This window comes from Protopterus annectens, chromosome 10.part0 (assembly GCF_019279795.1).
Source record: "Protopterus annectens isolate FY-2018-M chromosome 10.part0, PAN1.0, whole genome shotgun sequence".
NCBI classification, from domain to species: domain Eukaryota; kingdom Metazoa; phylum Chordata; order Ceratodontiformes; family Protopteridae; genus Protopterus; species Protopterus annectens.
In genome coordinates, this window is record NC_056744.1 from 197195717 (window position 1) to 197220910 (window position 25194).

A 25194-nucleotide genomic window follows, 5' to 3' on the forward strand; every position below is an offset into this window, starting at 1 on the left:
CATTACATTTCTTAAAGAATTAGATAAGAGAAATATGTATGAGTAACAATGTTTGAGTGGGTGGATGTATTTGTCATGGGAAATCTTTGTCAGTATTCTTGTTTCCTTAGCTTATAGCCTGTGAGTGACAGTTATATCTGAGTAGCATTTTTTCTTTGCATATGTAGGTTTGTCTCAGTCATTATTACTGCATCTTGGACTGTAGACCCCGTTACTCTGTCCGAGTAGCTCATTATGTTAATAATTTGCCTTTTTAAAATGTTGCTCCTGGGTTCATGCTAGGTTCCTCTCTCACCTGTGTATACTAACATAGATGTTAACATAGGAGGTATCTTTGTTGTTAATTCATATATATTAGATGTAACTTAATCATAGCACAAGTACATACCAGCTATATGCATTCATTGTTTTTTGGAGTTCTCTCTCTGTACATTCTTTGTTACTATCCTTTCTATTAGTTACTTGTTTTGTTTGATATTGTGTTTTTGTTCATTTATTATGCTATTATATGCAGCAGCATCATGACCTGCACCTGTCTCATTGATAAGGCCAGTTGTCACCCCTGGTGGCAGCAGCACCACCACCAGAAGCACTGAGCACATCTGTGTCCCAGCCTGCTGCCACAGTCACCTCCACACCTTGTGCCCTACCTTTACCACCTGCTTCAGGCAGCCATGCACTTAATGCTAGAATAGCTGTACCTACAAACAGTAGTGCTAGAGGAGGATATACTTTTGCCAGCCACTATCAACTGGCAGACATTGTAGGGGAAGTTACTGATAGGAGATTAGATGCTCATATTGGCCAGATATAGATATCTTTTGGTGACTCATTAAGTTGTGTTCCTATTCAGCACTGTGTGCACCATTGGTGACATGACCAAGTGGTGACAGTACCAGGGGTAGTGAGTATTCTCCCATTGGATCTCAGCTGCCAAAGACTGCAGCTAAAATAACACCACATCCTAGCCCCCATCCTAGTATGCCACTCCCTTTTGTGTACATGTTTACCCCTGCTGGTTGCTCACTCCTCCCTGCAAGATTGTCTTCATTCTGTCTCCTTCACCATTTTGCTCCCCCTCCCTCATTATGTTACCACATACCCTGCCAGTCAAGTTTGTCTTCCCCGCTACCTCAGCTAACACTCTTATCCTCTTCTTGCATCCTTTGCTTCCTTCCTTCCGAGATAAACTTTCTCTTTAAGTATGAAAATGGGAACTTTTCCCACAAAAAATCACCCCAACTTCCCTGCCTTTATCCTGCTCACCCCTTAATTGCTTAATTTCTGTCTGTTTTACTCTCTGCCTGCTTCTCGTTTTCTTGCTTTCCTCTTTTGTACTCCTATTTCCATCCTTTAAAAGGGCCAAAATATAGATAAACAAACCTCACACATGCCCAGCTACTGTATGGCTTGCATATTGCTTCTCTTTTGCAAATGTACTGTGTGCAGCAGTTCATGACAAGCACCCTGGGTGACCATCTTCAATGGCTGAGCACTGGCAATGGTCATCGTATAGCAAAGAGTTAAGATGACATGTTCCACAAGGGAAACTCTTAAGTACAACCACTATCATGCATTACACAAATTTGCCTTAGCCACACAATTACTGCACATAAATGGAATATCATTGTGCAGCAGTTAGCACGTACAATATAGGGTACTGCTGTTGCGTTCTGAAGAGTTTCCATCATGAAGTATTAAAATGGCAGATATGCCTGTGGACAATAGTTTAGACCCCAATGGTGGTGTCCTGAGTAGTTGTTGTTGACTCTTTTTTCTTTCAATTTGAAGCTGTGTATTCACCTGATTCCGTTTAGCTCACTGCTTCTGTTGCTCAGCCTGTAGATTATGTGCTTTGCATACTAGAGGTACAGAGGGTTGTGCATTCATGTCCCATATGGAGTGCACATTATTGCTACAGTAGGGTGTTTGATTCCTGACATTTGCATTATAATAAAGGTAACTTGTTCAGAATCTACTGATGTTGTATCTGCTTACCCACCAGTTATGTGTTGTTTATGTCTTTTATCTAAAATTCATTGACATTTATATCTATGTGTCTAATGTCCCTTTCTTCAAGGTATTCTATCCCTGATTGTGTCACCACCTCCCTTCACAGTCTTGTCTGTGCTATATGTTTGTTTGTGTGGCCCTGCTACCTACTGTACCCTCCTAGCTTCATCTTATTTCCCTTCCTACATTCCAAAGTTATGTTCTCTGCATATATACATCTCGCTCTCTCTCTCTCTCTCTATATATATATATATATATATATATATATATATATATATATATACATCTACCTATATCTATATATCTATATCTATATGTGTATATATATATATATATATATATATATATATATATATATATATATATATATATATATATATATATATATATATATATATATATATACTTGGTGAATCTCTGCGCACAAGATTGTGCTGTTGACCGTCAGGGTTCAGCATTATGGATGAGCATTACTGCTGCTTTCAATTCCTGCAGAAGGACCACACTCCCACATGCTCTTTATGCAGGTCCCTGCTGCAACTATGACAAGATTATGGAATCAGCTGCTCATAATGCAGAATTTTCTGGACACATTCATTGTTACTGAGCTCATGCATAGTTATTGGGGGATGGAAGGTGGTGGTAGCAGCTGCAATGTTTCTGAATCCAAGTCAACAACATCAATAAACATATTCTACATTGATAGTAGTCTTATCAAAGACTGAGAACCCTACATTTTATTCCATGATAACTAATTGCAGAAGCAACCTTATCACGGCGGATACATTTCACAAATGTGATATGGTGTGAGTTTATAAAATACCTTCCTATTCCACAAACATAATTAAGTACTCATAGCTTGTTATGATGACATCAGTTGCCCACATTATTATACCATGATCCTCAGTTCATTTTCTCCTAGTCATTTCAAACTGTTTTTTTTTTTTTAATTTGCAGGTGATGTGTCTGCCTACACTGCCACAGTTTCTAGAATTCTATATATCTGCTAAGCAACAGATAAGACACACACACACACACACACACACACACACACACACACACACACACACACACACACACACGCACACACGCACACACGCACACACGCAAACATGCATACATGCATACATGCATACATTCATACACAGAAAAACACAATTGAATTAAACATGTATTTCAAAAGAAAGTAAATGTCATATCATTATTAGCTAAAGACAATGTGGAAATAAGATTTTTGAGACTGTTACATTAATTCATCAGAAATGTTGTGAATAAGAAGATGAAACAGCTCAAACTGCATGCACACACAGGCATATACATGCATGCATACTTTAACAGAAATGCAAATGTTATACACTGATACATAGTTTAATAAATAATCCAGACATAGATCTGAGTCACCTTGCAGGGATGTATATAATGAAGTCACTGTTTGCCACAGGCATCCATTGTTGACATTCATTTTAAAGAGTGAGCACATCAGCTTATCCTGGCACAGACATTCAGGCCAAAGTAATTATTCCCAGATCCACCTAGTGAGGATGTATCTGGTGCAGTCATTGTTTAACAGACATACAGTTCAGCACTGTTAGACTTGATATTTTCAGAAACACATGTGCATTTTATCCTGACACAGACATACAGAATGGAGGTGTAAATCATTGATGCAGTAAGTGAGAAGGTATGCAATTTATTTCTGTTAATATTTAAAATATCATTTGAAGCAATGATTTGTGAGGAGGGTACCAATAACAGAACAATGCAAAGTAAGTGTAATAGACATCTTTGACTCTGGTAAGCCCATATCACACTGTGAGGATGTTTTGTATTTAGTAATTATTCTCACTTGTTTTATCTGTCCTTGATTTGACATTCTTACTAATACAGTGACTCTGGCATTCCTGCAGCTGATGAGATGAAGCTTACAACATAATATTCATAAGGACAACAGTTTAGACCCCAATGGTGGTGTCCTGAGGAGTCGTCGTTGACTCTTTTATTCTTTCATTCTGCAGCTGTGTATTTGCCTGATTCCATTTATCTCACTGCTTCTGTTGCTCAGCCTGTAACTGATGTGCTTTGCATACTAGAAGGGCAGAGGGTTGTAGGGTCATATGCCCTATGAGGTGCACAAACAAGAGATAACAGCACAAGCTTCATGACCCACTGGGGCTGCCATACACCTTTCAGTTGCTGAATCTCTGTGCACAAGATTGTCCTGTAGAATACCTCTCAACTGTACAGATTTTCACAGAATGTCCAGATTTTTGCCTCATATTTTTGGTCTGTTTAACATAATTTGTGGTTTTGTGGTAAATCATTAAGGATTAAAGTTAGAAAATAATGACAGACATTTGAGTTGCAGACTTCATACCCTTCAGAAAAGTCATGCAAATGCAAAACCTGTTACTCTATCAACTTTCTAAGTTTGTAAGAGCAATATTTAAAAATTGTCCCTATTTTTGGGCCTTTGACCCACTTTTCTTCATGGCTTTGTCCAGATTTCTTGCTCTAAGAGGTTGAGAGGTATGTCTCTGGGCTCAATCAAGCATTATGGATGAGCATTACTGCTGCTTTCAATTCCTGCAGAAGAACCACACTCACACATGCTCTTTTCACAGGTTCATGTTGCAACTATGACAAGATTATGGAATGAGCTGCTTATAATACCAACCTTTCTTGCCACATTCATTGTTATTGAGCAGCGGACTCATCTCTCATGCATAGTTATTGGAGGATGGAAGGCGGTGGTAGCAGCTGCATTGTTTCTGAATCCAAGTCAGCAACATCAATAAACATATTCTACATTGATAGTAGTCTTATCAAAGGCTGAGAACCCTAGAGTTTATTCCATGATAACTAATTGCAGAAGCAACCCAGTCACAACAGGTACAATGAGATATGGTGTGAGTTTTATAAAATATATTTCTGTTCCACAAACATAATTAGGTACTCATAGCTATAGGCTATAAAAATGTAGTTTTCCAGTATGAAACTTCCATCATACTGTGTTCAGTGCCATAAAGAGATAATAAAATAACAGAAGCCACAATACTATGAGATATTAAGGACCCACTTGGTGTATGAATCTTGAAACAGTCACTAAATCTGAAATACAATATATAGGCAGCTAGGCTAGTGTGTGTAATATGCAGTGACATGTTGACAAATAATCTGTACCATGGTTAAACAAGTAGGTAGTTAACAGTTACAGCTCCATCTTACAACCCAGATCCTAATCAAACTGTGCAGGTGGGAACATGTGTAAGTTAAACATCTGGATTAAGTTCTGCATTGCATGGGGTCAACTGCTTGGCATGAACTACATGAGAAACTCATTTCTGTTTCCTTCTTATCTCAGAATGCATTGGGTAATGTACAACAGTGAACTTACTAGCCTTTGAAAATTTGTTTTCAGTGGGGTAAGGGCACTGATAAACATGTAAGTCCATCTGTGAAAACATTCTTTTCTTTAGTACCAGTCTATTAAGCTTTATTTTAACTAAAAATTATAACTATGAAATTAAAATTAAGGTTACATATTTCATGTAACAACAAATGCCCTATACTTCACTTCTCTAAATAAAAGTGCACAGAATCCCGTAAAAAAGAAGTTAATGTCTCTCTTACTATGCATACAAAACACAATAAAATGTTCCTTTTGGAGACTCCAGTAGATGGCTGAATTAGTTTGCTCTGTCATTTGCCTTTCCAGTTATGTGTTTCCTGGTGTTCTTCTCAGGCCTTAGCAGCACAATGTAGCATTTAGGAATGAATATTGAAAACAGTAACCCAGCACTTGAAGCCAAGATAGCAAACACTTCCACAGCAACCATGTACTTTCCCTGTGTACTCAGGTAAGCAGGGATGAAAGATGTCCAAACACTGAGGAAAATGAACATGCTAGTGGTGATCATTTGTGCCTCATTAAAGGTATCTGGCAGCTTCCTTGCCAGGAATGCTATTGCAAAACACAGCATTCCCAAAAATCCCATATATCCCATCATGCAAGCAAATGCTACAGATGACCCAACCTGGCATTCAACTATAACCTTTCCTGGTCTTATTTTCATATTGTCATTCAGATAGGGTGGATACAGAGATAACCAGGTAGTACATATTATAATTTGGCCTAAGGAACACAAGATAATCACTAAACCTGGTATTTGTTTTCCAGCCCACTTCTTCATGGAGCTGTTGGGTTTGGAAGCAGTGAAAGCAACAATGACTGTGATTGTTTTTGCCATTATACAGGAGACACTGAAAGTAAAAATTAAACCAAAAGCAACTTGCTGCATTAGACAGGTTACTGTTTCAGGATGACCAATAAATAACAAAGAACAGAGGAAGCAGAAAAAGAGTAAAAGTAACAGCAGATAACTCAGGTCACGATTGTTGGCCTTGATAACTGGAGTGTCTCTGAACTTAACAAAGATGCACAGAACAGAAGCAGTGATGGCAGAAGAGCAGATACTGACAACAGCTAATGATGCCCCAAATGGTTCCTTGTAAGACAAGAACTCAATGATTTTTGGAATACATTTGCTTTGTTCATTGGTTGGCCATTCATCATCTGGGCACTTTATGCAGTCATTACTGTCTGGTAGAGGGAAAAATAACCAAATTATTGTAGGAACTTAGTCAGTTTACCAATTAATATCTAAAAGGAATTATCTCATAGCTTAATAAATCTCATTGTTTCAACACAGTAATAAGCAAAAAAAATAAAAATAAAAAAGGGTTCAATGTAATGATTATGGGCTTTATTCAGAACTTACCTATATCACTCATAGATTAAAATTAAATGAAACACCAATATTTTAGCATGTTCATTAATAATATTAACTTAAGAATATGTATGTGCTTACAGAATTAGTGTGAGTTATGACAGAAATTATATTTATTGTAAACTTGTGAGTCCATACTATGCATCATTATTTTTGCAAGACAATTATTGTACAGGTACTATATAGTACAAGGTTTGTATCACAGATAGATAAGGTAGGGGACTCTCCACAGCATGGGCCATGATGGCCAGATGTTACTGAGTGATGCAGTATTCTTAATGCTTGACATTGTCCGTGCATTTATTTTACTTATGGGCGGGGATGGGAGGCAGGCAGTGAATGCATCAGATCTAGAAATGTTTATTTTGTTCAGCTTGAGCAAAGGTCATCATCCACCTGTCTGATATATGTGTCTTTCATTAGGACCCCTTCAAGTGGTTAAGCCACCTTTCAAACATATGCCACATTGATGGTAGTCCATGATCCAACAGCATACCCACTTATCAGAATTATGGTGTCCCTGCCACTTTCTTAAATACTTTTTTCTTTACTCCTGTTCTCTAGATACATTTTCTCCCAACCAGTTACAGATTGGAAAATAGTATTAGGATACTTCTTGTGTGAGCTAAATGCAGGGCACCTTCTGTGACAGAAAGCACCTTAGTTGATAGCATCATATGCCAGCCCATTTTCCTCAGGTCAGTTTGTTACACTGTGGGGATAGGAAATTCCTGCCTGTTGTAGTTGGTACAAGGTGATTTGTCTGAGATAGAAATAGCTCCACTTCAATATTGCATTGAAGAACTTGGTGCTTTTGGGTGGAGCACCTGACAAGTAAAAGTCCTGTATTTGGTATTATGGCTAGAACATGATACCCAGTTTACCATGCATTCCCTTGTGGCACAGAAGATGGCAAGGAAGTACCACCTGGTGGTATCACTGTATGAAGCAGGAGATCAATGGTCACATGTACTTGCTATTTGAGCCACTCATGTGTACATGATATATCATTCCAAATCAGATCAGATTAAATAAGCAGAACAAGAAGTCCAAAATGGCTTCTCCTTTCCCTTTTCTAATCTAAAGCATATATCCGAGTCCCCATATAATTGTCCAGTGTGGAATTAGTTCACAGTTGAATCTTGTCCAACACTTGATAGATTATCCAACTGATAAATTATCCTCTGACTAAACCATTTTCCATTGAACTATTATAAAAATGCTTGTCCTCATGTGGCAACCATTCTCCTGACCACCCTGACATATTGTATTCTTTTGAGAATGAGATATTCTCATACAAATTCACCCTTGATGACTCAATAACCTAAAATTACATTCCTTCTGAATAATCCATAAAACAGAGAAGTCAGGCCAAGTTACCTCTGCCTGTTTTATATGAAATTCCACTTAGATTGCCAAGTTGCTGTGGGAAATGTCTTCCTACACTATTTCTCTTCTGTATGTTTAGTGTTATGGTATGGCATATTATTTCTGTACTCTAAAAGAAGAGATATAAGCAGAGTATAAAGGAGCTTTATGAGGTATGTTTTTTTTTGTTAGTCACAGACCTCAGCATCATGCTAGATTTCTATTTGCTTTAGAGAAGATGGATCTATATAAGAAATAACTTTATCTCAGCAGCTGTCACTACCCAGATCGTTATGTAGCTTGACTTCAGTTAATTATAATCATCCTAGTAGCGTACTAAACCTCCCCACATACATTCTGTTCTCCTGGCAGCTGTTTTCATCAAATTTACCTCTGATATGTTCTGAGTTGCCTAGTTCTACAGGGAATTAAGGAACTGCTCACTGAATATATTTTCATCTTTTGTAATACATTTTCTTATTTTCTAATTGTCTACATATTTTGGTCATCAGATTCCTCATGGTTGTGTCACTTAGATAATCAGTGAATAATAATGGTCCAACACTTATTTTCCTATCTTTCAGCCAATCTAAAATGCAATCAATAAGTACTAGGTTTTCATATAACTATAGCAGTTTATTGATTAGTATGTCATAGTCCACTTAGCTGAAGACTTTATCTATATGTATTTCCATGTCTAGGGCACTGCGAGAGACATAGACTGTTTGATACTGTGGATAAACCTTTTTCTTTCCTATAAATGTGTCCGCTCTAATCAATATTACTGTCTTAATTTGGTTTGTTTTACAGCCTACTGTTTATTATATTTGTAATACTTTTGAAAACTATCTTAGAAGACTAATAATTCTATGTCATTTGTCTCTTTACTGTTACCCATTCCATTATACATTGGTATGATGTTAGTCTTTTTATTCCTTTGATAGAGCTCACTCTTTTACACTCCAAATATATACTTGAGCCAGAATAGGGCTATGCTCACTAGATACGTTTTGAGCATTCTAGAACATATTCAGTGAGGTTGTTGGGATTTTGAACTTCTAAGTGTCCTTAATATTTGATTTACTTAAGGAATGGAGATTTTCTAGTAATGAGTTACACACTGTCATAAAATATTGTGATGTAACTTTATAATTTTACCACCAAAAAGTATGTCATTATGTACATGAAGTAAAGTCTTCAACTTGGTTTATTTACCTTATTATCAAGTTCTTCTTCTTTCAGCTTTTCCCACTAGGGGTTGTCACAGTGGAACAACAGTCCGCAGAATGATTGGCAGTGGAGTTTAACAGTATCAAGTTGCCAGCCTGGCACCCAGCCTTCCACAGAAGGTACACACATGTACACACTCATACCTATGGCCAGCTTAGCGTGTCCAATCCACTTGCAGCTTATCTGGAAATGTGGGAGGGAACTGGGGGACCCAGAGAAAACCCACACAACCATAGGTTGGAGATGCAGACTACACACAGAAGGCATCCCAGCTGAGAATCATACCAGAAAACATCTGGCTGTGAGGTGGCAACCACTTTATTATCAAGTTCTGCTGGTCTTATTTCCACAATGTATTGTACTACCCCAGTTTTTTAAAGTAATTCAACAATTTTGACCAAAATATTTTATTTTTTTCATAGTGTTCATTGATTACTTCTCTTCCTTTTGTCTGCTTATCCTTCTTTAGCATTCATTTGATTTGTCTAAGGAAAAATTAAAATTTCTACTAATATATTCTTTGATACCTAGCTTTAGGTCAGGTATATCCCAGATTCTTGAATGGCTGCACTAAGTGCTTCTATCGTGTGCATGGTGCACTACTTGGTATTCATTAAATGGCTCTACGCTTAGTGTAGACCCATAAAACAAGGCAAAATCACAGAATATGTTAACAAAACCATAGGTAGAGAAATTGCATGATGATTAATCAATCCAATGTGGCAGAAACAGACATTCATTTTTCTATAGGAATGCTGTTTGCAAGATTTTAACTGCAATACTTCATTACATTAACAATTCAATATTTGTAAATGCAGTTATTAATTTTGAAAGCATATATCTGATGTGGCATAGTTAAATATATCATTTTATTCATCATATCACACCACTGAGATTGATTGATTTTATGACAAATTAATGCCTTCCCAGCATATCTGGGTGTGGAAAAGGTATACATATTTATTTCTCATATTGGTTTATGTATTGAAATGAAAAAGTAATAGATAGTGTGTATATATATATATATATATATATATATATATTTATATATATATATATATAGGTCACGTACAGATGCTCGAATGCATCTTTTACCGAATCTGAAATTGGTGAGCATACTTGTGCGAAAGTGCTGCTCACTGAAGCAGCACTTTCGCGTAAGTGTGCTTGTTGTTTCGGTCGTACTATGGTGTGGTAAGGGAAAATTCTCTTTTCCCCACTGTAGTGCGACCTCAGTGTGAGAATATTAAAGTAGGAGGGGTGTGGGGGGTGCAGCCCCACACATCGGGGGGCATTCATGTAGATTCTATGTTTCATTTTAACATATTTTAACGAAAGCGCTTTTTCGGTGAAAGCACATTCATTAAAGTGTATTTGGTGGTAATGGATTCGGTCGTTTGATCTTTCGATCAAAAGTCTTAAATATATATATATATATATATATACTTATGTGGTTATGGATATGAATATATATATATATATATATTTTTTTATCTTGCTGAAAGAAAAATGACTATCAGTACGGAGAGCCTGACCAACCATTGCAGTGCAGCCCACCATACCTTCACAGGTGGCTACAGTGGAACCACCACAAGCAGCACAAACACACAAGACACCTTGCAAATATCGTGTCCGGGTTGTCTCTACAACGTCTGCCCTACATGCATCAGGTTGCTCTGCCATGGCTGCTGGTGCAGTAGTACCCCTCAGGAGCAGTAGTAGTGGAGGTTGTAATTTTGTCACCCATAAGGAAGTGACAGGGATGGTGGAGGTCAAAATGGAGAGGGACTTCAGTGCCAGATCGGCAGAATTGAAAAGGTTCTGCACCATATTGCCAGAACAATGCCATCTATAGCACTGACCCGTACAACTGACACAGGAGACAGTGATGACTGTTCTTTGGTAGAGGACTAAATTCTCATTGTTCTTAAGCTAGATGTGGATGCAACTTTGATGTCATCTACCTATCCCCAATCATGGTGTCCCTTATCCTTTTGCATCTGTCACCATCTCTATCTGTATTGTATGTCCTGTATGTCTAAACCTGCAACCTAACTTACCCTACTTCTCTGACCCTCTCAGTCCTAATCACATTCCCCATTATTCCTCTCTCACCAAAAGAAGTGTGGACCTATCCCACAAAAAAACTATGGCCCATTTATAGCTCTCCACTTCACCTATGTGTCATCTTGCCACACTTGATTAAATCCAATTGGATATACAACAGTATTCTGTTCTTGTTACCAATCCATGGTGTGGTGACTCTGCATAGCCATGAGCATCTGCTCACAATGCTACTTTTTATGCGGTGAAGAAGTAGATAGCTATGGTGTTCTCTCAATACCACCCTGCAAATTTCTGTATTTTCCCCTGTGTCCTACTATCTGCTTGCCACCCCCTCCATTTCCAGCACTGTCCTATTAACCCCTTTTCACATGTTTAATCTGATGAAAGGATAGAATCACACACAGCATGTGACCAGAAATGGCATTTTCAAAACCTTTCAATTTTTCTCCTCAGCATTTTCAAGGTGATTACCATCACATACCACTGCTGAGCCACAGTGAATGCCATTTATCTGTCTATGGCAAAAGCTGAAGATTTTAATTTCAACCACACTACCAATGTTCACTTTGTGCCAATGTGCTTAAATCTGCTGCTTTCTAGGAATACTGAATAAAAGCATATAGTAAATGAAGTACTTTGGATCAGTTACTCTAACAGTTCTTTGGCTGCTAGATGTAATGAGCTACACATTCCTACATGATGAGTTGATATAATTCCTCTGTAAACTGATGTATTTGCATAGTGTCATGAGGTTGATTACAGTTGTATGGCAAATTATTATTTCATGACATTTTAGATTCATAGCATATGTTTAACTGCAAACTATTGTTTTTATCTCCAGTTACATTTCATTGACATAACATTTGAATAGTGCAGTAAGAAAGCATTTGCAAAAGCATTCCATCCCCAACATGGAAACTTAGTAAACCACCCTTATCCTACTTCTGCCTTAATGTTGCTCCTACTCTCCTACCCCTTCTTACTGCCTGTAGCAAATACTTTATTGTACAGAGCATGACAGAGTAACAATGAGGGGAAAACCTTAATAGTAACACACCCTAAAGATGGTCCTAAATGTACCTTAAACAACACTGTCGCTGCTTATCTCTTTGTCTCTCTCCTCACCACTTCTGCCTCAGTAATTTGTCACTGTACCTTCAATTGTGTGATTTAAACTGTGAAGTAAGAGTTCCTTTGTAGTATGCTGAGATAATGCCCAGATGTGTAGACTGAGTTTTACATACATTCAAGGATTCTAATCCATGCATTTGCAAACTGTTATTGACTGTTTAGTACACTACTTTATGTGTATCTGTTGCCTACATATTGTTTTGTGCCACCATTATCATGCATCTGTCATAATTGACTTTCCCCCTGCCTCCCTCTCTGTCTATGTCTGCTCACCCTTTTATGTCATCACTCTGTCCCCTCAGCAGTTGCATAATGCCTCATACCAAGCATCGCATGTACCTTAGGATAAATGGAAACACACAACTCTTAGTAAAAATCTTGTGAATTTTTTGCCTTCATCTGCATTACTATGGTGCCCTTCATGCTACTGTGCTTAGCTATGTACCATCAGGCTAAGCTTCTCTTCAGCAGGCTGAATAGTTGAATGTACACCACACAGAATGTTTCAATTTCAAGTATTGTTAGGAGGCATTCAGCATGGGATCATTTAGTATGCTTATGGCTGTGATGTATACCTTAATTAATATTCAAAATTTCATTATTGTAATGATGTCTGATGCCTACATTCTCCCTTGCATCATTGTTTTGTGACTGTCCTTCAGGCTAGTAAAATTAAAGTTGTGAAGAAGCATTTCCTGTACATTGTGTTGATATAATTCACATGCCTGTGTTGATATAATTTACATGAATGTAAAATGCTTTTGGCAAAGTGTCAGGGGTTCTAATCCAGAAATACATGAAAGTCATAGTTAATGTTTTATTTATATTACTATTATGTGTGTAAGTGTTATCTACATATGTTATTAACCCGCCATTCTCCTGCTTATATCTTAATCATGTTTCCACTTGTTGATCCCTTCTTGTTCCCTACAGGAAACATTTGATTGTATTTAACATGACAGATGCAGATATCAGGAAAAACATAAAGTAACACACCCTAAAGATGTTAAAAAGTGCCCCACAAAAATATAACAACTTTTCTCAGTCTCTGTCTTTGTCCTTGTCTCCATATATTCCCACTTCTCTATCATCACTTTTTACTCTTTCATATTTGTTATGCTACTGGATGTAATGCACACATTATGGGATTTTACAATGGTCACGAGCTCAATGAAAAGTAATACATACATTCTTCTTTTCCTCAATCTGTTTTTATATTTTTACTTTGTGAAGTAGGAGTTCCTATGTGGTATACTTGGGTAATACTTAGGTCTGTAGATTTGTTTTGGAATATTGTCAAGGTTCAAATCCAGATATATATGCCAATGTGTTTGTGACTGTGTTGCATGTTGGCTACACATTTTCTTAACACATCATTATCCTGCTGATGTATTAATGTGTTTACTCCCTTTTAATAACACTGTCTTGTACAGTACTTGCCTGAATAATTATGATGATAAACTGAAGAGTAACACAACACAAATATAAATATGGGCAGAAATGAACCATAAAATAATGTCTTCATATATATGCCTGTCACAAACTGTCTACCTCTTCCCACCCCTTCCGTGTCATCAGTAAACTTCCATGATTCAAAATTGTTTCCTTAAGCCATGATTCCACTAGCAATGAAATGCTTTGTCCACCATGTGTTGTTTCATAGTACACCTGTAGCACACATATCAGAATTGAAAGCATGCAACTGTCATGACAAAAGCGTATATCATGAAATGATGAATATGACCATAACACACATCTATTCTGGATTCCATCATATTTAGCTTGGTTGCATGCAAATACTGCTTATTTGCATGAAGGTCGGCACAGAGTACCTCCGGGTACTGAAAATTCCCTTTCTAAGTTTAGCACCTGAAGATATGATTACACATGTGCTAACACTTTTGCTATCAGAAGTGCTAATGATCTTGCTAGCACTGTGCTTCAGGGAGAGACTTATAGAAAATTCAAACAAAGAATTATGTGAGTAAGTTGTACTACTTCTGTATGTGTTACTGGAATTTTGAAACCAAGGTATCGGATTTCACAGTGATGTTAACTCAGTTAATGCAGTCAGTTAATAGACATCTTTCACCCAGAATCTATCACTGTTATTCAGAAGTACACTGTCATATTTAGGTAGTTTCTGGATTGTCAATGCACATTTTGAAAGCATGAGCCAAAACATCTGACAGTGACACAACAGGTGGTTACTATTGACATGAAATCATCCCGGGATGAACTTTCTTGATGCTTTCTTGATAATCCAATGTTTTACAATTGTCATTGATAAAGGTACAGGTCCCTGTCAATAATGCAATGTACCTGAATGACAGTATATAGATTTTAGCTAAAAAGTATATAATCACATGGAGCGCAGTGCTGACACACTGGCCTGTCCAGACACATGCATTTCTCCCAACACCTATGATACACAATAGTTGATGTTCCAAACAGTGAAGTTTTAATACTTACAAATGTGAATTTTCACACTATTAGTCAGATTTCTCCTGTGGTGCAATTCATACTGTGTTCTCTAGATTGTATAACTTGGTATGTGGTTCAAATTTGTCAGTGTTGAACTTGTATATATGTGTGTGTATGGTTCTAGTGACAGGTACGTAAAGCCTCAACAATGTATGTGTTGTGTCCAGTTCAACTCAGGAGAAAACTTTAACTTTGACCACAGCTCCCTGTGCACTTTATCACACTTTTAACAGACACATCTTTGCTGCAACACACTGTTGAGGCCATCCTGTCAAAAGTGCACTCTCTCACCTTAAGATTCCAACTTCTTGTCTGGTGCTTGCAGTAAATAAACTGTACTCCAAACTGTGTAACTAGTTAGGTGGTTTGAATCACACAGTGGTGAACATGTGTGTGTGTGTGTGTGTGTGTGTGTGTGTGTGTGTGTGTGTGTGTGTGTGTGTGTGTGTGTGTGTGTGTGTGTGTGTGTGTGTGGTTCTATTGGCAGGTAAGTAAAACCTCAAGAATTGTGTGTTGTTTCCACTTCCACTCAGGAAAATATTGGAGACAGCTCCCTCTTCAGTTTACACCACTTTTAAAACAAACATCTTCTCTACAACAAACTGATGAGGCCATCCTGTCAAAATTGCGTTCTCTCTCCTCTTACAAGTCAAACTTCTCATGTGGCACTTGCAACACAGATTGTGTTCTCCAAATTGTGCAAATGGATACATAGGAGGTTCAGTTCTCACAGTGTTAAACTTGTGTGTGTTTGGCTTAAATGTCAGATACATATAGCTTCCTTAATAGGCATGCTGTATCTGCATCCACTTAGGGGTAGAATATAACCTGGGAGAGGAGTCTCTCACCTCCTTATCCCACTTTTACCACAAACATGTTCTCTGCAATACACTGCTGAGGTCATTGTTTCATAAGAGCAGTCTTCCACTATAAAAGTCAGACTTCTCCTGTGTAACTTACAGATAGTGCTCTGCTGTCTAGATTGTACAAATTGAGAGGTATGAAGTTTAAATCTCACAGTACCAGACTTTTGTGTGACTTCAATGTCAGGTATGTATAGTTTCCTAAAGAGTTGGGCTGCATCTATTACCACCCAAGGGAAGAATTCAACCTTGGAGTGGGCTTCCCCCTCCCTTTATCCCATCTTTACCACAGACGTGTTAACTTTTACATAATGCTGAGGTCATCTTTCCCCTCCTTTTATCCCATCATTACCACAAACATGTTTGCTGTAATACACTACTGAGGTCATCCTCTCATCAATGCAGTCTGTCACTATAAAATTCAGATTTCTCTGTGGTGCTTGTGGTTAATATTGTGTTTTCTAAATTGTGAAACTAGATAGGTAGTGGGCTTGGGTCCAACACTGATTAACTAGTGTGACTGTGTGACCAGTCATGTACAATTAACTGAGTGATAATGCCTCCTATGTAACGTTCCACATAGGAGACATATTTTCACTGGAAGATGACTACGCTATAAATTTGTATTACCCCCAGACAATACTCAGTTTTTGAAACACAATGGTTACATCAAGCTTTTAAAATGAAGTACATCACAGTTGTAGTATGTCATCCTGTGGCACTGGCTGTTGATACTATGCTTTCTAGACTGCATAAATAAATATGAAGGAGGTTTCAAATGTGCTCTTTAATCACTGTCTTTCCTTTTTAGAAGATCACCATATGAAGCAGCGGTGATGTCATCTATTCAAATATGCACTGTCACAATTGTAAACCAGCATCTTATGTGGCATGTGTGATTCACATAGTGTTCTGTATCTTGTGATCTTAGGTAGTCAGTTCAAATATAACCATTACTACTTTGACTCACTTGTGTCAGTATCGCTGTAAATGTGCATGCAAGTAATAATGTTATCACCCAGTTATCTGCTGAGTACATGTATAGCTAGGGATTTCTGTTAAAAGAATTTCTGCTCATTTCTCAGGCATGTGTTTGAATCCATGATTATCCACACATTGTGCATGATTGCCATTCTCCTGTCAGAGTGATGACTACATCATGTGTGTTTGGGTATACCTAACAGCAAACAATGTTGTGTGAGAAATAGACATCTATCAACAGTATTTTATAGAAATTACAGGCACATATATCCCTTGCACCAATAACATGATGTCACAGCTTCAAGCGCACAAATATCTCACAATTTTAGGAATACTTGCACCGTGGTGCATTCATTCTTCACATGTAGCTTCAGTCATCACACAGGTGTTCAAAACCCACACTGAGTGACTGTAAACATTGTGTGTCCTTATGCTGTTATGCATGAATAAAATCCATGACTTTTATAATGTGTACAGTTACAGTGGGAGGTGCCACCCCTATCCCTTTTATCTCATACAAATCGTTTACAACACAATTATAAGATGTAATGACTTCACACAGGTGGACACTCAGAACTGTGTTACAACATTACAACTTTTACTGTGGCACAGGTGATTCATATATGTCATTAGCTAGTAGACTTACAGAGCTTGCTGTTAAATTCCAGCAAAGGGCAACACCGTATGAGTGTATAGACACTGCACAAACAACACTGCGTGAAGGTATTATTCTCATTTTGGAGAAAAAATATAAATTCCTTTGGTAATATCCTGGCAGTGAAACAGTTGTTCTGTGACTGTCATTGTGTGAGTGCTGCTGTGGCACATGCATTCAGTAATGACTTGCATAGCATATCTACACAGATACCATGAGTTACAATTCTGGGACACTGTGTATACAAAACAACAGAAACAGATTCCTTGGCCAAGAAATGTTGATATTGTAATGCTCACAGTTGTGTGAACATTAACATAGTTACCTCCGTGTCATCATTCTGACATATTATTGTACAAATTATCATCAAATGTCCTTACTTGCTTAACACATTCATTTCATTTATTTGTGACAAGCTCCATTGCTTTGTTCTGTGGCAGATGCAGTCAATACACAGATCTGTAAAGTGTGTAGTATGCTAAGCAGGTGGTTTGAATCTGCTAACATCTGTCTGTCAGATAAATGTGTCCCACAGGACTGGCTTAGACAAAGAAAGTAATTATGGCACAGTCAAAGGGCAACATTATTAAGGCATCACTCTCCAAGGTAGGGGATCCATACACATTACAGTAGGAAAGTGCCATAAGCCCTTCAAGTGTGTGCGTCATGACACACACAATATACTTATTTCTGTGGTATCAGAGGTTGCTACATAACTTTCTGATATCTGTCTTGGCATGCATTCAAGTCTGGTAAGATACAGATGATGTTCACAGGAATAACTTAATTTCCAAATAATAATGCTCTGTATTGCATATCTGCATTCAAACATTTATGTATTACTGTTATTCTTTTCTTCACAACGAAGAGCACTGTAGGACATGACTACTTACATAACATGTATTACCGTATGGCATGATGTAAGATCATCATAAATTGTACTTGGGCCTGTGTTTGGAGATTTTCTTTTGTGGTTGTGTTGTTTACATGCTGTTATGGCAGTGTTCACTGTAATTTCCTGCGGGCATGCCCAACATAATCATATAGCAAATGTTCTCCATTTACAAACAGAGACCTTGAACTATTAAAATGTCATCATATCTGAGTGGTCATTTATCACTTGTGTATTTTTAGTGTTCTTATATTATTATTTAGTATGTACATGAATATACAACACATCGTTGTCTAATACAAGTTTCAAGGTAATTTTCCACCATCTATGGTTGCCAAATGGCAACAAATGGCAGAAAATGTCCTTTTCTGCTGTGTATGACGAAACAGCATAAGGGCTCATTTCTTCTTGTTTATACATGATGAAGCAGAGAATGCAGCAGTACTGTCAGTTATCTCACATACATTCCCTGTATGTACATGTTGTATTCAATAACTGTGGTCTATGTGAATAGCCCCTAATGTATCCACAGTCCTTGCTAAATATTATTGCAACTTGGCATGTTATCAACATTAATGTAACATTTACTATCCTTAGTTACAATATTGCCATGTGTTCCTCTCACATCCATTGTTAGTATGTCCATTTTTAGTTATGGTCATGGCTCAAGAATTGTGAACAGGATTAATTATTATTACATCAATATGGAAGTATTTATGCCTAAAATGTTTACTTGTGACATAATCACATTAGACTGTATTAACTGAGTATATTTTCTCCATTTATCCTCCTCTCTTACTTATGCCTGCACTAGTACTATTGTATTACCCTCTCCCCATTTCAAATCTCCTGCATCTTAATTCTTGTAACCAGTATAGCCTTTCTACGTATTAGCAGTCTGAATGTGCTGGCATAACAGGTTTGCTTACAGGAAAGCCATTTAGCTTACATTTTGTGCCTGTGTTTCCCTGCATCTTTTCATGAGCACAAACACTGCTACTGGGCTGTAAGGTGCTTGTAAATGTATAAGCATGATGAGCAGCGTTCATATTCAATGAGTGCTAACATGCCTAAATCGTGTACGCTGCATGTGAAGCCTACACAAGTTATAATGAACCCCAGTGAATATTTATTCTTTTAATTTATTTGATTGTCTGTTTCCTTAGAAACACTGAATGATAATTTTTAATACTACCTTCAGTATGTATGTAGATAATTTGTGTTTTATTTTTTTTAATTTAGCCTATAGTACTCCTGTTGCCTGGGTCATACTGAGATTTCTCATAATCATTTTCCCAATTCAATACTTTGATTTCCTTTTGCATTACCTCACTCTTTTCTACAAATGTTTCTTCATAGGTTCATAGGTTCATAGGTAGGTACTAGGCTATCGGCCCTAGGGCCCATACAATCCTAGCCAAAAAATGTACCCTGGCTTTCGCCACCCAAGAAAATTATTTTCCTATGCCCCTGTTGAGCAGAGCCACAGAAGTGATCCCCGGGGTGAATTTCCCATTTCCCATCCAATCATCAAGATTTTTCTTGAAGAGTGCTAATGAGGAGCTCTGATTGACATAGATAGGTAGTCTTTTCCAGAGTATGGGAAGTCTCTGGGACAGGAATCTATCCCTCCAGCATGTTCTGTTTATTGTGGTGACAAGGTTTAGGTCCCTAGAGCATGTAGCTAGGGAATGGGATTTCTTTAAGTGGAGCATGTCCAACAGTTCTGGGTTTGACATAGCTTTGTATAATAGGCAGAGATTGCCTCTAAGTAGGCGATATGCGACAGAGTAAAGCTGGAGTTTTTTGAGATGGTCTGCATAGGGCATCTGTTTGAGGCCAGTAATCTTCTTTGTGAGGTATTTCTGTGGTCTTTCCAGTTGTTGTAGATATCTTGTGAGGTACATACCAAAAGGGGCGTTGTACTCTATAATGGGTCTAATGAGTGATGAGTAGAGGGGAACAATGACCTCTTTTTTCTCTGGATGAGAATCCTTTTGTGATGAGATGAGCCACATAGAAGGATTTCCTGACCACTGTGGTGATGTGATTATCAAAGGAGAAACTACTGTCCACCTGTGTCCCAAGGTCTCATCACATTTTCAGCATTAAGTAGACTACCAGCTATGTGGTAGTTCATGGGTACAGAGTTTTTACCAAAGGGGATGACAATACACTTTTTGGCATTGAGCATCAGGCCATGGATTTGACACCAGGTATCTGTCTCAGTGAGGCCCTTTTGTAGTTTGTCCACATCATTAGGAGTTTCGATTATGGCTCCTAGTTTGCAGTCATCTGCAAACTTTGTTAGCCAAAGACATTCTGTGTTGGCCTGCACTTCAGAGAAGTAGATACCAAACAGGAGAGGACCCAGGACTGAACCCTGTGGTTCTCCACTTGTCACTGGTCTGATGTTGGATTTGGAATCCGCTACTTTCACAGTGTGGGTTCTGTCCGTGAGCCAGTTGGCAACCCATCTTGTGACATAGGGATTTATACCTAGTTTAGTGAGCTTATCTATAATTCCAGAGTGGGGGATGTTGTCGAAAGCCTTGGCGAGATCTAGATAAGCTGTGTGAACCATTTTACCATCATCTATGGCTTTGGTGACTGCTTCAAAGAAGTCAATCAGGTTTAGGAGACATGATCTGCCTTTTACAAATCCAAACTGAGTAGGGTCCAGAGTTTGGAGATTACCAATGTCTTTGTTTATGAGTTCCATGATGATACATTCCATGGCCTTGTAGACCAGGCTCGTCAGGCTAATGGGGCTGTAGTTCCCGGGGTCCATCGTGGCTCCCCCTTTGTGGAGTGGGATAACTGTCACGGTGCACCATTCAGTGGGTACAAAGCCTGAGGTGAGGCTATGATTGAACATGGTACTTAGGTAGGGTGCCAGTTCATTCTGTAGTTCATGTAGAACGCAGCCTGGGATACTGTCAGGTCCCATGGATGCTGTGTTCTTGGCTTTGGAGAGTGTGTTTTTTACCTGTGCAGCCATGATTATAGGAACTTTGCATTCTTCCGGTATAGAGATGGGCCCTCTATGGGGTGAGAGGGGGGTAAAGTTAGCACTGAACCTATCTGCTAGGATGTTGGCAATATCAGTTGGTTCTGTATATTTAGTGCCATTATGCTGTAACTCAGAGCAGATCTGAGTGCTCCCATTTAGATTCTTGACATAGCTATAGAATGCTTTGTGGTTGTCTTTAGAGTCAGTGGCAATTTTGTTTTCGTAACTAGCTTTGGAGGATTTTATGAGGGATCTCAACTTCTTACTGAGGTTGACCAGGGAGTTCCTCCAGTCATAGGATTTTGCTCTTTTTTGCAACAGTTTCTTTCTTCTGTTGTAGAGTTTGTTTATGGCAGAGGACCACCAGATTGGCTTCCTTTTTTTGGAGGATAACATCTTGGTTCTATTATGGATAGCATGATCCATGCACTCGTGTAAGTGCTTATAAAGTGCATTTGTGTAGGATTCGGCAGTCATACCTCTATTGTCTGTCTGCATGGGTGTCATGAAGTTTGCCACTTCTGTCTTAAGAAGTGTGAAGTTGGCTTTTGAGAAGTTTTTTACCATGGTTTCCCTAATTGGGGCTGGGGGTGGGATGTGGATGTCTAGGCTGATTAGCTTGTGGTCGGATCTGACCAATGAGGAATTGACCTCTGGTGTGAAACACCAGTTTCCCATGTTGGTGATGACCAGGTCTAGGATATTGCTGCCCCTGGTGGGGGTGTGAATAAGTTGATCCAAGGCGTTGGAATTTATGAATTCTAGAAAACGTTGAGCAAAAGAGTTGGTACATGAGTAGTTTTCCCAGTTAATGGTGGAGTAGTTGAAATCGCCCATTGTTAGGGTGTTGGGTTGTACCCTAATACTTTCCAGTGTATCAAGAAATGAGGAGTGTGAATCCTGGGGCATGGTGGGGGGTCTGTAGCAAGCTACAGTTTGGATTGCGGTCTTGCCCAGAGTTAGTTGCACTTGGATAATCTCAGATGCATTATGCTGTGCAGCTAGCCTGGAGGTGTGGATATCCTTAATGAATATGGACACGCCTCCACCTTTAGTGCTTCTTTCTGGGTTAGGTGGCCAAAAGGTGTGGTATGAATTGAAGCCTGGTAATGCAGGGGTGCTCTCTGGAGCTTTGAACCAGGTCTCTGTCACTGCACAGATGTCAATGTTCTCCATTTTAAGGAGTGCCTCGAGTGAGTGCATTTTGAGGTTTAGACTTCTAGCATTGAGTAGCATTACCCTCAGATTTTGCTTGCTTGTACCTGTTATGGTGGTGAATTTGTCATTTGAACTTTGCCTAAAAAAGGCACTATAGGGGTGGCAAGAGTCTTAGCCAGTATCTGGAATGCTAAGGGCGACAGGTGCAGGCCATCTCTGGCAAAGCATCGTGGATTGTCGATCATGTCGTCCCAGGCAGACAAATACTGGATCCCCTTAGAATGACACCAGAAGCTTAGCCAATTGTTGAAGTCAATCATTTTGTCCTTGTACTGTGGTATCATTCTGGGTAATGGCAGGATGCTACTCAGGGTTAGGGTCAAACCTGCTTGGGATACAAGATCGGAGAGCTCCTCCATGTCTCTTTTCATGTAGTCCAGGGAGGTACATCTCAGGTCATTCACACCAACATGGACAATGACAGTGTCATATTTGTACTTATTGTGGAGTGACCTGAGTGCATGCATTATGTGGCGGATCCTGGCACCTGACAGGCAGCTGACAGTAACTTTCTCCTTGTTTAGTCTAGTGAGTGGAACATCAGTGTGCCTGACTATAGAGTCACCTATGACTAGAGTGTTGGGTACGTTGTTATGCCTTATGGGCTGTGGTTGAGTGGCACACTGAGTTTGTGGGCTATGTGTAATTTGGTTGTGTTGGGGGGTGGAGTTTGCTTGCGTTTATGCTTTGGATGTCCCTGATGCTTGGGCAGGTTTTTATTGAGAGCCTCCTGGTTGTATCCTTTCTTTCCTTTTGGAATATTAATGGCATATTTTGTTTCTGTTATTCTATGGTCAGCAATTTATTATACATATGTTTTGACAGACAATTACTTTCTAGTATCACATAATCTGCCCTTGTCAGTGAGGGTAAGATCTTATAAACACAGTGTCACATTTGGTATTGAAGTCGCATCATGTCAAATATTGCTTCAGTCTAACAGTGCTATTTGTAATCTCCTTCATGTCTTTAGATTTTTCAAGGTGATCTAGGATGTCCTTTTTCACAGTCCCATTAGGAATGCATGCCCTAACCTTATATCGTTGTCACAGGTTTTCCTACATTTAATGATATCACAAATTACATATCACTGATTATTTTTTATCAGGAAGCATAACTCAAAAAAAAAATTCATTATTGCATGGCGGGGCTGCATCCATTACATCCTTCCTTACATATACCAACTCCATGGTTAAAGAACATTATAGAAAAATGAAAAATGCCCCCCCCCCACTTCTGGAATGTACCACCAGCTCACACTCTACAAGACACTGCAGGTTTAATAAGGTATCAAAAATAGTTATTCTAGCATTTCATCTGCTTGTTTTTTGTTTGCCTTAGATATGCATGTATTTATCAAACAAAACTTAAGATGGTCCTTATAAAAGTCAAGGACCATAGGCTCTACTAGTTCATGTTTGAATAGTGGATGCAATCTTCCTAGTTCCTACTTTTAAATTCTCCTTACCACGTACCAGGATACTTCCTCCCCTACATTTAGGGCAGGATTCATGAAGCCTCCGTGTAAGAGATACATGGCTTACACGGAGGCTGCATTTAAACGGTGTGACGTCAGCATGTCATGCATATGCATGAGGACATGCTAAATCACACCTAAGGCTAACACAGTCCATGTAAGACAGTAGGGGGCGTGTCCGTAGGCCGAGCCCTGCAAGCGGACACGCCCCCAGAAGAGTAAAAGTGCCCAAAATAAACACCCACGACAGAGGCCATGGAAATGTGAATAAACACAACACAACACATGCCCTCACAGACTATGAACATAAAATATATAAATGAACATGTTATATATTTTTTTTAAATCGTAAAGATGTTTGCCCGTGAGTGCGCTCGTTTGCGTGGGTGTGCCCATAGCTTAGCCACAGTTAGCAGTCAGTGGAAAAGCATATAAGAACTAAATATGCAAAACAAACCAAGAAGCAATAGCGTAGCGGTAGAGACATCGGCTGAAGAGCAGACATCCATGGTTCGAGCCCCCACAACATCAATTTTTATTTTTAGTAATATAAGCACAAAACAAGTCCCTGACAAATATGTACACATATAAAATCATATTTTATGTAAAATGTAATGAAATAGTCCATTTCTTTTGAAGAAATGTGAGATAACAAAACAATAATAAATGCGAGATGTGCCTATAGCTGAGTTACAGTTTAACAAGGTGAGTGCATCTGCCCGTAGGTGAGCAGTGGTTTAACAGGTGTAAAATGAGTGCCCGTAGGTGAGCAGTGGTTTAACACACTGAAACTGTGTGCCCCTAGCTGAGCTGAGCGTAATATGCATGCTAACAGCCAAATGAAGCGTAAACCAGCGTACCCCATTTGCGCGGAGCTGCGCACCGCGCCAGCAAGCTAACCGACGGGCAACGTTGAGCAAGCTGTATCAAAACTGCCTTTACACAGACACACCCCCTAGCCTGTCTAGACAGTCATAAAAAATAAAAAGCAGTGGCCAGGTTCAAAGCCAGGACA

At 38.7% G+C, this 25194-nt stretch overlaps 1 protein-coding gene across 1 annotated transcript in view; it reads right to left on the minus strand.

Annotated features, from left to right (window-relative positions):
- Positions 1–5699: 5699 nt before the first annotated feature.
- The window catches only part of LOC122814120 (vomeronasal type-2 receptor 116-like), a 71673-nt gene continuing 52178 nt past the window's right edge, over positions 5700–25194 (minus strand). Inside the window, exon 4 of the mRNA XM_044086736.1 lies at positions 5700–6613. Within this exon, the coding sequence (XP_043942671.1) occupies positions 5700–6613 (914 nt within the window). The remainder of the gene's footprint in view (positions 6614–25194) is intronic.